This window comes from Fukomys damarensis, unplaced genomic scaffold (assembly GCF_012274545.1).
Source record: "Fukomys damarensis isolate Sample0158 unplaced genomic scaffold, DMR_v1.0_HiC HiC_scaffold_5, whole genome shotgun sequence".
Classification (NCBI taxonomy): domain Eukaryota; kingdom Metazoa; phylum Chordata; class Mammalia; order Rodentia; family Bathyergidae; genus Fukomys; species Fukomys damarensis.
The window spans coordinates 28,118,235-28,134,435 of NW_022900917.1; the positions used below are offsets into that span (position 1 = coordinate 28,118,235).

General features: G+C 35.0%; 1 protein-coding gene across 1 annotated transcript in view; it reads right to left on the reverse strand.

Moving 5' to 3' along the window:
- Window positions 1-1,323: 1,323 nt before the first annotated feature.
- LOC104877027 (solute carrier family 7 member 13) overlaps window positions 1,324-16,201 on the reverse strand; it is a 65,233-nt gene continuing 50,355 nt past the window's right edge. Inside the window, exons 3-6 of the mRNA XM_010645320.2 lie at window positions 7,727-7,858; window positions 5,542-5,903; window positions 3,031-3,158; window positions 1,324-1,423 (exon numbers count right to left, since the gene is read on the reverse strand). Coding sequence (XP_010643622.1) covers window positions 1,324-1,423; window positions 3,031-3,158; window positions 5,542-5,903; window positions 7,727-7,858 — 722 coding nt within the window. The remainder of the gene's footprint in view (window positions 1,424-3,030; window positions 3,159-5,541; window positions 5,904-7,726; window positions 7,859-16,201) is intronic.

Here is a 16,201-nt window from a genome sequence, read left to right on the forward strand (position 1 = left end):
CCTATATATTTATTTTTTTAAATTGAGTTTATTGGCACTTTTTAGACATACAGCACAGTTTCATTATTGGGATCTTGTATCTTTACATGACAGGTCTTGGTTCTTATTTTTTTTCCCCTTGTCCCTGCCCTCCCTTCACCCTTCCCCCCTCCCCATTTACAAACACTGTATTTCCATTTTTCATTTTCTCATTTTTTTTCTTTTCCTTCATTCCTTTTCCCCTACCCTTCCCACCTTCCCTACACCTTTAGCCCTTTTCTTCCCATTTCACAATGTCAGTTATCTCATTAGGGGCTTTTGTGATATAGTTTTTCACACCAGAGAAACTATTTGGTATTTCTACATGTGATTTATTTATTTCACTTAGGAGTATATCCTCAATATATATCCATTTTCCTATGAATGACTCTAATTTATCATTCTTTATTGCTGAGTAGTATTCCATTTTATAGAAAAACCACATCTTCTTTATCCAGTTTCCAACTGATGGGCAAATGGGCTGTTTCCAAGTTTTAGCTATTACAAACTTGTCTCTATAAACATAGGTGTGCATATATCACTGTGGTATGATTCTTTTAATTCTTTTGGAAAGATATCCAACAGAGGGATGGCTAGGTCAAATGAAACCTCTAGTCCCAGCTCTTTGAGGTATCTCCATACTGATTTCCATAGTGGTTGCACCAGTCTGGACTCCTACCAACATGGAGAAGTGTTCCTTTCTCCCCACATCTCTGCCAACATTTATTATGGTGTGATTTCTTTCTTTTTTTAAAATTTAATTTACTGGTACATTCTAGGTTTGCTTTCTTGACAGCAGCCATTCTTTGTGGGGTGAGGTGGAATCTCAGTATTGTTTTCATCTGCATCTCTCAAATGACCAGTGATGTGAAACATCACTTGCTGCTTTTACTTCTTTGTCTGAGAAGTGTCTGTTCATTTCAGATGCTCATTTTTGAATTGGGTCTTTATATTTTTGGGGGGCTAACTGTTTTGTGTTCTTTATATATTCTAGATAATAGTCCTTTGTCTTAGGAGCAGCTTGTAAAAATTTTTTCCCACATTGTAGGTTGTCTTTTAGTTCTATTGATTGTTTCTTTTGCAGTGCAGAGATTTTTTTTAATAAGATGAGATCCCAGTTGTTGATTCATTCTGTTAGTTCCTGTGCTACTGAGGATTTGTTCATAAAGTATTTTCCTATGCAAATGTCTTCAAGAGTTCTGCCTACCTTATCCTCCAGCAAGTTTAGTGTTTCCTTTTTAATATTTAGATATTTAATCCACTTGGATTTTAGTTTAGTGCATGGTGAAAAATAAGGGTCTAGTTTTAATCTTTGGAAGGTTGAAATTCAGGCCCGCTGAGTCTTGAAATTTGAGCCTCCAAACTATCTTCTAAATGGACTGCATTTAGAATGCTGGACTCCACCCTGCACAGGTCCAGTGTGTTTAAAAGTGTAAATACCTTTGAAAGACTTTGCTTTGACATGAAGCCTCAGGTGCCCTGTGTAATTGAGGCCATGTAGAGATGTGTATGCCAAGTTAAACCACACAGGAACTCAGAGGGCAGTATTGCCTAGGCCCACGTTGTCTGGCTGCTGTTTGAATTGGTGGCAGACCTTAAAGTAATCCACAGTGGTGCAGATTGTGTAGTCACACATAATGGAAGAGTTGTGGAGTCATTGAAATTTCAGAGAAAGGCCTGGGAGGAGATACAGTGATCCCTTGAGAATGTTATGCATAAAGCTATGAGAATGAAGCCTAAAGTGCAGTGTAGATCCCAGGAAAATGGAGATACCAGGAATGTGGAATGTCTTCGAGGAAAGCCACTGACAATGAACAAAACTTGGCCAAGAGGGCAACATAAATCAAGGCCAGGGGTGGGACTATCAAAGCCCTTTGGTGATCCCACTTCTGCACCACATGCTCTGGATGGTGGGAAATAGAGCTGTAGGATTTACCATGTGCCTTCTTGTGTTTTGATCTTGCCTTGGAAGAATATCAATTTCTCTCTATTTCTTTATTCCTCTCATTTGGAATGAGTTTGTTTAACTTGCGCTATTGTGTATTTGAGGTATTTCACTTCTTTTGAAGTTAAAAGGGTTACTGTGCATGAATTTTCCTTGCATCTCAGAGCAGACTTTGGACATGGAGTTGTAAGCATGCTGGTATTGTTGAAATCCTGACAATTTCTTAAGGTAGACTAAAGAAATTTTGTGCAATGTGATGCACATAAGAATTTTGGATGTCAGGAGAGAAAGTAATTGTTTAGATGTAAAATATCCATGACATGTCTGGTATTTTCAGAAGTAGAGCTTCTAGAAGATGATTGTATTACAGAGGGCCTCATCCCCTCAGTGCATTCCTCCAATGATTAGTTCAGATCTCAGTGTGCTCTTTAGTTGCACATAAACTTTTGAACCACAGTATTAAGTCTAGTCATAGGAACTATCTTGGTTCTCAATACCAACTTTTGATGTCAGTTTTCTGTTGCAGGGAAAATCTCCAGAGAGGAAGCAAGAAGTATTTTATCTTGTGTTTTCAGAGGTTTCAGTGCTGTGTTTTATGGCATGTTGCTTCTGGGCCTGTGGTGAGGCAGAATGTCATTATGGAGAGTATGTGGTGGAGTGAAGTGTCTCTTGTTATGGCAGAGAATGCAGAGTGAAAGATTGAAGAAATGGCTAGGAAAAAAATACCCTTGAAAACATGTTTCACATCACCTATGCTATCCACTTTGATCTCTTTTCCAAGTGTCCATCACTTCCATTAGCATTACCTTAAATGGCTAAAACTCTTCAATACTCGAGTCTATGGGGAATGTTCCTAATCCTAATTATTGCACATCTATTTATCATTGATCTGCATTTTGAAGTTAGAGATGTTATATCACTAGTTATTAATAAATACATGTACCTGAGTGCCTAAATTTGCTCTGTATAGTATAGGGATTTCCAAAGGGTATATTTGTTCATTTAAATTTTACAAATTAAGTTCTCTTATTTTCACAAATATTTATCTATTATTCATTTTTATTTGCAGAAATGCATGTTTCATGATCATCAGATAGTAAAATATTAAATAGTAATTGTAAATAACAAGTAATTTTCTCAAAAGAAGCCGATCGTTGTTTAAGGTAAACACCAGCCAAGTAACAGAGGAGTCCACCTAAAACAAACATAACTTGATAAATAAGCTCTGTTTTAGGAGACTGAATGATTGGCATAAAAACTAGAAAGGCAGATATAGCTAAAGATATAAATATTAATGGCCACCACACCTGAAAGGAAAAAAGAAAACTAAGATTAGTGATAACTCTTTTCTTGGACAAGTTTTTACAAAATGCTTTACAAACCGTAGATAACAAAGGGGAGATAACTGCACATGTATTTTCAAATATATTCAAATAGATGTTCTTAGTTTTACATTATAGGAAACACGATTAGTGCACATTACTGTACAATTGAATAGAATTATACAGTACAATTTCTAAGTAAAGTTCTCTCTTAATGACATCATACCATTAATTTACTAAAATCAGTGAAAATTTTTACTTCCAGCCCTGGAAACCTACATCATTCCCTGTCGTAAATAAGAAATTAACAATATCATTTCAATATTAGCCATTGAAACATTCTTAGTTTGAGTGTTTAGGAAACCAAGCTATTAATTGTTTAATATACTTTCAAGTACAAATTTGTCCTAGTGCAGCAGCATCAATAATAAAACAGAAAATATATTGAGGATATACTCCTAAGTGAAATAAATAAGTCACACATATAAATACTGAATAGTTTCTCTGGTGTGAATAAACTATAGTAGTACATAAGATCCTAATGATATAATGGACAATGTGAAATAGGAAGAAAGGGGCTAAAGGTGTAGGGAAAGTGGGAAGGGTAGGGGAAAGCTAATAAGGGAAAAGAAAAAAATATGAGAAAATGAAAAAATGGAAATGAAGTGCTTTTAAAGGGGGAAGGAAAGAGGGGTTAAGGGAGGGCAGGGACAAAGGGAAAAATGAGAACCAAGTCCTGTCATGTAAAGATACAAGTTCCCAATGATGAATGTAACTGTATTGTATACCTAAAATGTACCAATAAACTCAATTAAAAAAAGATGAGAACACCAGTGTGTTCTTCATTGAATAATACATTCTTCACTCTAATACAAATAACAAAAACTAGTTCTTCTCTCAGAAGATTAGCTTTCAGTTCCAGGTTAGCATCATTTATCTAGCATGATCAAGTAACCCTTGGATAAAGTAACTCTTGAATAAAGCATGGTTAATAAAAGAATTCAGGCCAGCTGTTTGCCTGCCTCTATTCACACCTTTTTACTCTGTTTCTATGCTATTGTCAGGATAATCTTTTCAAAAAAGAGTCTGATATAATTTCTCCTACATATGATGGCTTGGTTGCTTAAAAAATCAACCAATAACAAATACTGGGCTGGTTGTGGGGAAAAAAGTAACCCTTCTCCACTTTTGGTGGGAGTGTAGACTGGTGCAACCATTGTGGAAATAATTATGGAGACAACCTCAAAAAACTAGAATTAGAGGTCCCATTTGACCTAGATATTCCCTTGCTGTGTATCTTCACAAAAGAATTAAAAGAATCATACAAAGTGATATATGTGCACCCATGTTCATAGCACAGTTTGTAATAGCTAAAACTTGGATACACCCCAAATGTCCATTAACTGGAGACTGAATGAAGAAAATGTGTTTTTCAAAAAATAAAATGGAGTACTACTCAACCATAAAGAATGAGAAATTAGAGACATTTATAGCTAAATAGATGCACAGTGAAGTCATACTCTTCAATAAGTAGGACATGTGTAAATACTGAATAATTTCTCTGATATGAGAAAGTGCAAGTGTAAATAGAGCTAAAAATGAGGCATAGATAATGTGAAATAGGGAGAAAATATCCAAAGGAGAAGGAAAGTGGTAGGTGTACGAGAAAGGAAAGAAGGAAAAAGGATAAATATAAGAAAATGAAAAATTGAAACAAATGCTTTTTAAGCAGGGAGTAGTGGAGGGGTTGAAAGGAGGGCAGGGGAATGGGAAAAAATCCAAAATATATCATGTAAATATACAAATTTCCAATGATGAATATCATCATATTGTATATCTAAAGTATACCAATAAACTTAATGAATAAAATAAAAAGTAATCACAATATAAACTTTGTAATTTTTAATAGTTTTGCTCATCGATTCATACAGAACAGTGATTCATTATCATTAAAGTTCTCAATTACTAAATTTCTTATACAAATTAAAAATCTTTCTCACCTAAATATTACTGCCTATTATTCGAAGTTGATGAAAATGAATGTTAACTTCCTTATAAACACATTTGTATTGAAATTTTAGACTGCCCCCCTAATTCAGGCTACAAGTGGCCCATATCATAAAGTAGGAAAATGCAAACCCAGATCAAATATTTCATAAATTGGGCTAGCTGTTGTTTAAAAGCATACATACAACTACAACAAATTTTATTTATTGAGGAAAAAAATTTAATGTTAACATTTCAATTTTGATTTACCTTATAAGGTCTCTGTAGATCTGGCTCCTGGTATCTCATTTTTAGTAAAGCAATCTTATTTATCACACTTAAAGCCCAAGATGCTATTCCTAGATATTTTAGTAAGTTGATTAAATTAGATGATATAACAGCAATAGATGACATAATGATTAACTGGATCAAAGCTACAGCTGGAGAGAGGTGCTTGTTAAGCATAGAGTAGATCATAGGCAATTGTTTCTCTTGGCTTGCAGCATAGATCAGCCTTGATCCTGTAAGTATTCCACAAGAAGTGCTGTCAGTCATTGAAGCTGAAATCCCCAGTGCAATGACCCATTTCATGGAAGGGAATACTCTGTCCATCCACGTGACAGCAACAGAATCTACAAACATTAAACAAAACTCAAAAAGTCACAGTCACTTTGGCTCTTTTGCAAATATGACAAAATTCATTCTTCCTAAATCTATAGCTTTTGTGATGTGAGTTGGCTGTTGCTTACAATTGAGAAAGATTCATTTTTCTCCTTGAATCTCTTTGTGCTTTGACCAATAAAATGGAAATAGTTGTTTATGAGTAGTTTTTATGTGGGATGAGGTACTCAGGCTCTAGAGAACTGTACTTGTAATCAGTCTTACTGTCCACATGAGGTTGACAATTATTTCAGGTTGCAGACATCCAGGAATATTGTGGGAGATGCAGAGTAGACTGCTGTGCAGAAGGGTGCAGTGGATGAGCTCAGAATGTTAGGCATGGAGTAGGACTTGGTTCACAAGCTGCTCTGGTTGGTTGAGTGGTGGCCATTTGGTCTGAAGGAAGGTGGTGTGGGAGTGTTGATGTGGTGGTTGCAGAACCTGTGAGAGTGAGGTTGGGAGGACAGGCAAGCAAAAATGACAGCAAAGTGTTGAAGCAGGGAAGTGGCCTGATTAAGTTTGTGTTTTATTAAGTTATCTGTAGATATTGAAAGGAAACTGGACTGGAAGAAGAGCATAAATTAAGAGGTTGTTCATGTAAACCAGGCAAGAACAAGGAGAGCTTGAACTACAACAGTAAGAGTGGGAATGATGAGAGGAAAATACTTGAAGAAATGTGAGAAAATAGAACTTGCAGACTGATTTCTAGGTGGAATATGAGGCAACTTATAATTTCTCCCCTCTTTTAACAATCTAAAGCATTGCCTTTAATGTATTTCAGTATTTCTGGGAGACCAAAAGTTGGGAATACATAATAGTAACACACATCGGTTTACTTTTTTGTGACTTGTACTTGTCTTTCTCTTTGAAATCAGTATAGCATTTTTATGCTAGTCTCTGGATAGATGCATAAAGGCTCCTTTTGATTTGGAATCATGTAAAATTATATATATTTTCACATCTGTCTGTGTCTGTACATGGTTATATTTCTCTGTGGCTACCTTTGTATCTACTATTTTCAGTTTGTGTTTTTACTGGTGTATGGATCGGAATATGGATTTTTAAATTAGAACTTTAGGGTTGAGTCTTATTTTGTCAATTATTATGTAACTTTGAATATAATTCTTGGTGGTATTTGAAAGACTATTTTTGAACATCTGATATTTTAAATTGTTTCTCATATTTATACACCATTATTACCAATAACCTGAAGGGGAAACAATTTTCATAAATGTAAGATATTGACTGATATTTGATTCTGAATCTAAACTCTGTCCATCTTTAGGTGGATGACAGTGAGTACATAATTGAATATCTGCAATTTCAGATTCTTCATCTAAGAAATGAGAATGGTATTGCCTATTTGAAACAGTTTCAATTAGAATAGGTATTTTATTTTATCCTAAATGATGAATCATCTAAGAAAATATTTCTTTCTTGGTGCCTTTTTCTTCCAGTTTCCCACCTCCTTTTCTCCACCTCAACTTCTTTCCTCTACTCTTCTTTTCCTACCTCCTTTTCTACACCTCATATTCCTTCTTCTGTCTTCCTCCCCCTCTCTGTTTCTGTTCATAGTATTTTACATTGTTCTTCTATCAGAACTTAGTATTTATCAAGTATTTATCTTTTGTAAATGATTGAGACATTTGCTTTTCCTTTGATTCTTTTTAAAGCTCAAAACATGAACATATTATGTTTGTATTACAAAAGGCATATCAAATAAATCTAGTTTAAAGGTATACTCATCTAAGTAGGTAGATGTGATGATTTCCCTCGTGTTCCCACACAATCATACCTGAAGAGATGATTTCCTTTGGTGTCAAAACTGTCAGGAAGGATACATTAGTCAATAAATATATCACAGTCACGATGGACAAGGCAGAAAGCACAGTTCTGGGAATTGTCTGACCAGGGTTTTTCACCTCCCCTAAAAAACACAAAGAAATTAATCACAGTGGAACATACTGTGGAAATTTTAGAAATTCCTTCTAATAAAAAGGACAAGAGCACAGTATTCCAGTGTCATTTTTGTCTCATGTTTATGGGCAGAGTCTGCTTTGGTCTAGGACATATTTTCTTAAAACTTTCCAGAGTCCCTTTGGTAATTTTTAGGAGAGACATTTGATTTTTCTACTGGTGAGTGGGTAGAATGTATGTCAGGGCAGGTGTTCTGCTGTCCCTAAGATTCCTTCGAATATTGTCAGATGTGTTACTGAGATTAATGTGTTGGTGCTGCTGAGACCGAGTGTAAATATTTACTGCAGAAGAAAGTGTAAAGAATGTGTAATGATGCTCAGGCATCAACACTGTCCTTTTAACATGCATATGAAGATGAAATTAACTGTTTGATTTGCACTTGGTCAGGAATATGATCAGAGCCGTACTAAAGGGTGACAGTTCTATCTAGGGACACTCTATTTTAACACACAGAACCGAATCTCTAAGCTTGGTGTTATAGGTTTGTATGTCAAATTCATGTAGTGTTGTTATGACAACTAGCTTCATCCAATGCAGTGACCCACAGAATCCTGCACTCATCTCATCTTTCTACTCCCAGGATTGATCTATCCTGAAATGAAGATGATCACAAAGTGTTAGTGCCTCCCAATCCAATTTTGTGAAAAAGAATTGTGTTTGAAATGGCAAATGAGAAATTCCATTTTTCAAGAATAACTGGAGGAGTAGTTTTTTCAGCATCTTTGAAGGAAGAATATCTTTTATCATTAATTTCTGAAAGAGAACTTCTTTTGAGTGTAGACTTTAAACAGCTAAGTGGGTTTTCAGGAAATGGAAAGAAAATACTAAACTCAGGTCATGGTAGTGTTGTTTTTAGTGAATAATAATGGAAGCAACACACAGATATATACAATGATCAAAAAGTCAGAATTAAATATACCTGTCAAAAATGAAACATGCACACACTAGGAAATTTTATATGCATTGTATTTCTGTTATCATAACACTAATATTTATAATAAAGTAATATAAATATCATTTATATATACTATATGTTATTTGTGTGTTCTTTTAATTTGATTGGCAGTATCTTTGTAGGAATGAGAGGAAAAAACTGCCTCAAAGATATATATATATACACACATAAAAATGCAAGTTTTTGTTAAAAAATTCTCATAAAGTTAAAAAGCAAGTAATCAAATGAGGAAAATATTTGTAGAAGTTGGCACAAAATGATAACATTTAACTAGATTTGTTAACATTGAGATCAATTTCACAGCACCAAAAAGATACTGGAGAAATGACATGCTGTTTAACAAATGATGCTAGGAAAATTGACTATCTACTTTTAAAAGATTAAAGCTAGATCCCAGTCACACTCCCCGTACTAAAATAAAATAAAATCAAGTAAAAATAGATCAAAGAGTTAGATATAAAACCAAATATTTAAAAACTGCTAGAAGAAAGTGTATGAGAAACACTTGAAGCCAGAAGCACAGAGACATCCAAACTAGAAAAGCAAAAGCAGATAGATCAAATATCAAGAATCAACAATTGGGATTACATCAAATTAGAAATTTCTCTACAGCAGGGGCGAAAACACAGTGAGGAGATACTACAGGATGGGAGCTAATCTGTGTCAGCTACTCTTCTGGTAGTTGACTAATGTCTGCATTATATAAAGAACTCAGAGTATTAACCCCTATGTGACTGTTTGGTGGACTGTAAACTTGACTGAGTTGGGACCTGCCAAAAGGATCAATAAAACATACTCCTAGAAGCTCTTTTTCCCACCTACCATGAACTAAGTAACTTTGCCATGCCATACCCTTCAGCCATGATGTTTGTGCCTTGAAGCCAGCACCTTACAGACAGAATCCCCTGACGGTATGAGCCAAAATAAACTTTCTCTCTTTTGAGTGGCAGATGTCAGGCATTTGTCTCCAAGACAGAAAGACTAATCAATACAGAAAAAACGTGTTAATCTCACCAGAGAAGTACAAATGTTTTTGTGATTAGAACTCACCATGTAGTTCAGAAGGCTGTAGTTTGTGGGAGAAAATTGAAAAGGTTTACGGATGACATGACACTTGCTGTATAAATGTGAGGTCAAAAAGTCCCCCTCCTGATAGGTGAGTGTTATGATTTATATCAATGTGTTCTCACTGAAGCCTTGTGTGCTTATAGGTGGGGCTTTCAGGAGGTGGTGGAACATGGGTATGATACTCATCAGTAGAAAATCCCATGGATGAGTTTATAGCTAAATGTTTTGTTGGGAAGTGAAACTTGTTTAGAGAAGGCGAGTCACTGCACTTGTGGTCTGCCAGGGTATATATCCTTCTCTCTTGCCCCAATCCCTCTCTGTGCTTTACATCACCACACCATGAGATGTTTCTCTTGCATTATGCTCCTCTGCCATGCTGCCCTGCTTGAAGCCAGCTCCCTATGGACTAAGCCCTGCACAAACTGAGGCAACAACAAACATGTTCTACTTTAAGTTGTGTGTCAGATATTGTGTCTCATTGATGAGAAAGTAACTATGTCATTGAGATGAGTCATGTCCCATTCAATCATAACTGCTGTCAATCTTCACCTGTGGATCCTTCAATAATAGCAGGACATAAAGAGACTCAGTCATGAGCTCTTCTCATAGGCCCATTCCTACCCCATGGAGTGTAGTTTTACATTTGCCTTTTAAATTTTTTTTTCATTCAGATTACTGATACTTTTTAGATATACAGTACAGTTACATTCATCACTGGACTCTTGTACCTTTATAGGACATAGCTTGGTTCTCATTTTTTCCCCATACACAGCCCTCCCTTCACCTCCTCCACCCTCCCCTATTTACACTTTGTTTCCATTTTCTCACACTTTTTCCTTTCCCTTATTCTCTTTCCCCTACCATTCCCACCTCCCCCACACCTTTAGCTCTTTTATTCCTATTTCACATTATCCGTTATACAATATGGATCTTATTTACACTCTTAGTTTCTCACACCAGAGAAATGATTTTGTATGTACATATGTGTTTCCTATTTATTTCACTTAAGAGTATGGCCTTGATATGCATCCATTTTCCTAGGAATGACTCTAGTTTCTCATTATTTATGGCTGAGTAGTACTCTATTTTATAGATAAACCACATCGTCTTTATCCAGTCTACAATTGATGGGCAATTGGGCTGTTTCCATGTTTTAGGTATTACAAACTGTGTCGCTATAAACATGGGTGTGCATACATCTTTGTGATATGATTTTTTTCATTCTTTTGAAGAGACACCCAGCAGAGTGATAGCTGGGTCAAACTGAATCTCTTGTCCTAGTTCTTTGAGGTATCTCCATATTGATTTGCACAGTGGTTGCACCAGTCTGCACTCCCACCAACAGTAGAGAAAGGTTTTTTTCTCTCTGCAGCCCTGCCAGCATTTGTTACTGGTTGATTTTTTGATAGTAGCCATTCTTTCTGGGGTAAGGTGGAATTTCAGTGTTGTTTTCATCTGCATCTCTCGAATGACCAGTAATGTTGAACATTTTTTCATATATTTATTTGCTGCTTTTACTTATTTGTCTGACAAATGTCTGTTCATTTCAGATGACCACTTTTAAATCAGGTCTTTATACATTGGGAGCCTGATTTTTTTTTAAGTTCTTCATATATTCTGTATAATAGTCTTTTGTCTGAGAAACATCTGGTAAATTTTTTTACTACATTATATGTTGTCCCTTAGCTCTGTTGGTGGTTTCTCTTGCAGTGCAGAAGCTTTTTAATGAGATGATTTTAATAAGATGATTCTTTGTGCTAGCTCCTATGCTATTGAGCATTTGTTCATAAAATCTTTTCCTATACCTATGTCTTCAAGAGTTCTATCTAACTTATCTAACCAGAAAGTTTTGTGTTTCTCTTTTAATATTTAGATCTTTAATCCACTTGCTTTTTAGTTTAGTACATGGTGAAATAAGGGTCTAGTTTTAATCTTTTGCAGATTGAAATCCAGTTTTTCCAACACCATTTATTAAAGAGGCTATCTTTCCTCCACTGAGGATGGTTGGCTCCTTTGTTAAAGATGAGGTGGCTGAGTACATCTGGAGTTGTTTCTGCATCTTCCAATCCATTCCACTGATCCTCAGGTCTTTTTTGTTGCCAGTACCATGCTGTTTTTATAACAGTAGCTTTGTAGTATAGTTTCAAATTGGGGATTGTGATCCCCTCTGCCATGCCTCTCTTGCCTATATTGCTTTTCTGATTCCAAATGAATTTTTGGATTGTTTTCACTTGAAATAGCCTCTTGGAATTTCAATTGGGATTGCATTAAATTTGTATAACAGTTTTCGAAGTATGGACATTTTCACTATGTTGATACTTCCTACCTCTAGGAGCAGGGGATATCTTTCCATTTCTTATATCCTCTTTGATCTCTTTATTTCAGAGTGCTGTAGTTTTCAGTGTAGTGGTCTTTTGCTTCCTTCGTTAGATTGATTCCTAGATATTTCTTTTTTGGAGGATGCTATTGTGAAATGAATTATTTCCTTCATTTCTCTCACAGTGATTCTGTTATTTATATACAAGCAGGCTATTGATTTTTGGGTGTTTACCTTCTATCCAGCTACTCTGCTGAAAGTGTCAATTAAATCTAGAAGTCTTTTGGCAGAGTTTTTTTCAGTCTTCTACATAAAGTATCATATCAACAGCAAATAATGACAGTTTAATTTCTTCCTCTCCTATTTTTATTGCTTTAATTTCTTTTTCATATCTAATTGCTGTGGCTAATGTTACCAGAACCATATTGAACAAGAGTGGTGACAGTGGACATTCTTGTCTTGTTCCTTATTTTAGCTTGGAAGTTTTCAATTTTTGGCTACTTAATATGATGTTGGCTATTGGCTTTTCATAGATGGACTTTATGAAGTTGAGTTAAAGACTATCCCAATTTTCTGCACAGTTTTTATCATGAATGGGTGTTGAATTTTGTCAAATTTTTTTTGCATCTATTGAGATGATCATATGGTTTTTGTTCTTGACTCTATTAATATAGTGTGTTACATTTATTAATTTATGTATGTTGAATGATCCTTGCATCCCTGGGATAAGTCTGACTTGGTCAGGGCATATGATCTTCTTGATGATCCTGTGTATTCTGTTTGCCAGTATCTTTTTGAGGATTTTTGCATCTATATTCATTAGGGAGATTGGCCTGTAGTTCTCTTTTTTCAGCGGGTCTTTCCCTTGTTTTGTAATCAAAGTAACACTTGCTTCCAGGAATGAATTTGGAAGTAAGTATTGCTTCCCTTTCAATATCACTAAAAAATTTAAAGAGTAGTGGCAGGAGTTCTCTAAATATTTTGTATAATTCAGCAGTGAATTCATCAGGACCTGGGATTTTTTTTGTTGCTAAATTTTTAATTACATTTCCAATTTCACTGATTGTAATTGGGGCATTCAGAAATTTTTTACCTTCATTCTACTTTTGTAAATCATAAGTATCTAGAAATCTGTCCATTTCTTTTGTGTTTTCCATTTTATTAGAGCACATGTTCTTGAAGTAGGTATTGATGATCCTCTGGATTTCTGCTGGATGTGCTGTGACTTCATCTTTTTTGTTCCTAATTGCAGGAATCTGAGCCCTTTCTCTCTCTCTCTCTCTCTCTCTCTCCTGTCTCTCTCTTTCTTCCTTTCTTTTTTGACCAGGTTTATTAAGCATTTATTGCTTTTATTTATTCTTTCAAAAAATCAACTTTTTGATTTGTTGATTTTTTCTTGTATAGTTCTCTTAGTCTTCATTCCATTGATTTCTGCTTTGATCCATATAATTTCTTCCCTTTTATGAGCTTTGGATTTTTCTTCCTCTTATTTTTCTAGGAGCTAAAGATTCATCATTTCATTGATTATTTGAGCGACTCAGTTTTCCTAGTGTGGGCATTCACTGCTATGAATTTTCCACATAGAACTGCTTTCATTGTGTCCCATAGATTCCTGTATGTTTTATTGGCCTTTTCATTTATTTGTAAAAACTGACTAATTTCTTTAATTTACTCTGTGACCCATTGATTGTTCAGGAGAGTGTTGTCTAATTTCCATGTTATTGTGAAGTTCTTATGGTTTCTTATGCTATTGATCTCCATCCTCATTGCCCTGTGATCTGATAATATACATGGAATAACTTCCAATCCTTTGCATTTATTTAAACATGTTCTGTGAGCTAGTATGTGGTTTACTTTGGGGAATGACCCATGTGCAGCTGAAAGAATGTATATTCTGATTTTTGGAGTGGAGCATCTGTAGATGTCTATAAGGTCATTTTTTCAAAAGCTTGGTTCAGTTGTAATATTTTGTTGTTGAGTTTTTGCCTCGAGGATCTGTCTATTTGTGATAGTGGGGTATTTAGGTCCCCCACTACAATTAGTGCTTATTTGTTTTTTCATGTTTCTTAATATTTGTTTTATATAGTTGGGGCATTAATATTTGCTGCATATATATTTATGATTGTCATCTCTTCCTCTTGAGTTGTTCCCTTTACAAGAATGTTGTGACCTTCTTTGCCTCTCTTAATCAATTTTTGTTTGAAATTTACTCTGTGGCCAAATAAGAGAGCTACCCCTGCTTTTTCTGGGCTCCTTTCAGATGGAGAACCATGGTCCATCTTTTTTCTTTCAGTCTATGAGTTTCTTTTAGAACTAGGTATCTTTGTTGTATATAGTGTGCAGTTGTATTTTGCTTCTTAATCCATTCTGCCCATCTATTTATTTTGATTGTTGAATTGAGGCCATTAACATTGATGGTTATAACTGACATGTATTGACCTCTCATTGTCATGTTATTGTCCTTTTATTGGCTATTTTTAAATTTCCCTCTGTCAATTTAGTTTGTTGCCTTGTGTAATTGATTTGCTCTGTTGGGCCTTGTGGTGTTGTGACCTTAATAGTCTTTTTCTAGGTTATTTTAAATTCATAGGAAAGTGGATACATATTGAGGATATACTCCTAAATGAAATAAATAAGTCACACATGTATAAATACCAAATAGTTTCTCTGGTGTGAAAAACTATAATGGTACATAAGATCCTAATGATATAATTGACAATGTGAAACATGAAGAAAAGGGATAAAGGTGTAGGGGAAATGGTAATAAGGGAAAAGGAAAAAATGAAAAAATGGAAATAAAGTATTTTAAATAGGGAAGGGAGGGGGGTGAAGGGAGGGCAGGGGTAAGGGGAAAAAATGAGAACCAAGACCTGTCATGTAAAGGTACAAGATCCCAATGATTAATGTCACTGCACTGTATACCTAAAATGTACAAATAAACTCAATGAGAACAAAAAATTGTTTGCAGTTTTGGGTTGGTATTCATGAAGTTTCTCAGATGTTCTTTGTCATGGAAGTATCTTATTTCTCCATCACCTTTGAAAGATTGTTTTGCAGGATACATCAGTATAGGTTGGGGGTTGTTTTCTTTTATGGATTGAAATACGTCACTTCAGGCTCTCCTTGATCCGAGAGTTTGAGTTGAAAAGTCTGCTGTGATTCAATAGGCCTTTTTTTTCTTTTTATTGAGTTTATTGGTACAATCTAGGTATACAATACAGTTACATTCATTATTGGGATCCTGTACCTTACATGATAGGTCTTGATTGTCATTTTTTCCCCTTGTCGCTGCCCTCCCTTCACCCCCTCCTCCCCTCCCCATTTACAAACACTTTATTTCCATTTTTTCAATTTCTTATATTATTTTCCTCTCCCTTATTACCTTTCCCCTACCCTTCCCACTTTCCCTACACCTTTAGCCCCTTACTTGCTATTTCACATTATTAATTATAGCATTAGGATCCTGTGTACTATTATTGTTTTTCACACCAGAGAAACTATTTGGTATTTCAGTTAAAGAAATCTCTGTATGAACATTAAAAATAGGGAATCCTAAAATAAAACTAAAAAGGAAAGTAAAAGAGAAAAGGCAATGATGTAAGATTAAAATAATCCTTAATTCTGAAGATGAAAATGGTCCCTGAACATATTTAAATCACTTCTTGCTCTTGTAGTCTTATCTTATTCTTTTTTTCATTATTTAGAGAATATTAGTTTCTGTAATATTCTACATGTAACCCAGGTAGATATGACCTTACATATCTAATACAGTGCATTACCCCTGTACAAATGGAAAAAATAATCAATAAAAATAAATAAAAATAAAAAAATTAACATTTCTAGACCAATATGGCTGTCAATTTCTGTACAATGCAACTCACCACAGTAAATTGGGATAGCTGTTTCTAAAGTTGACAGCACAGTTAAAGTTTCCAAAAATTCAAATTATGTAT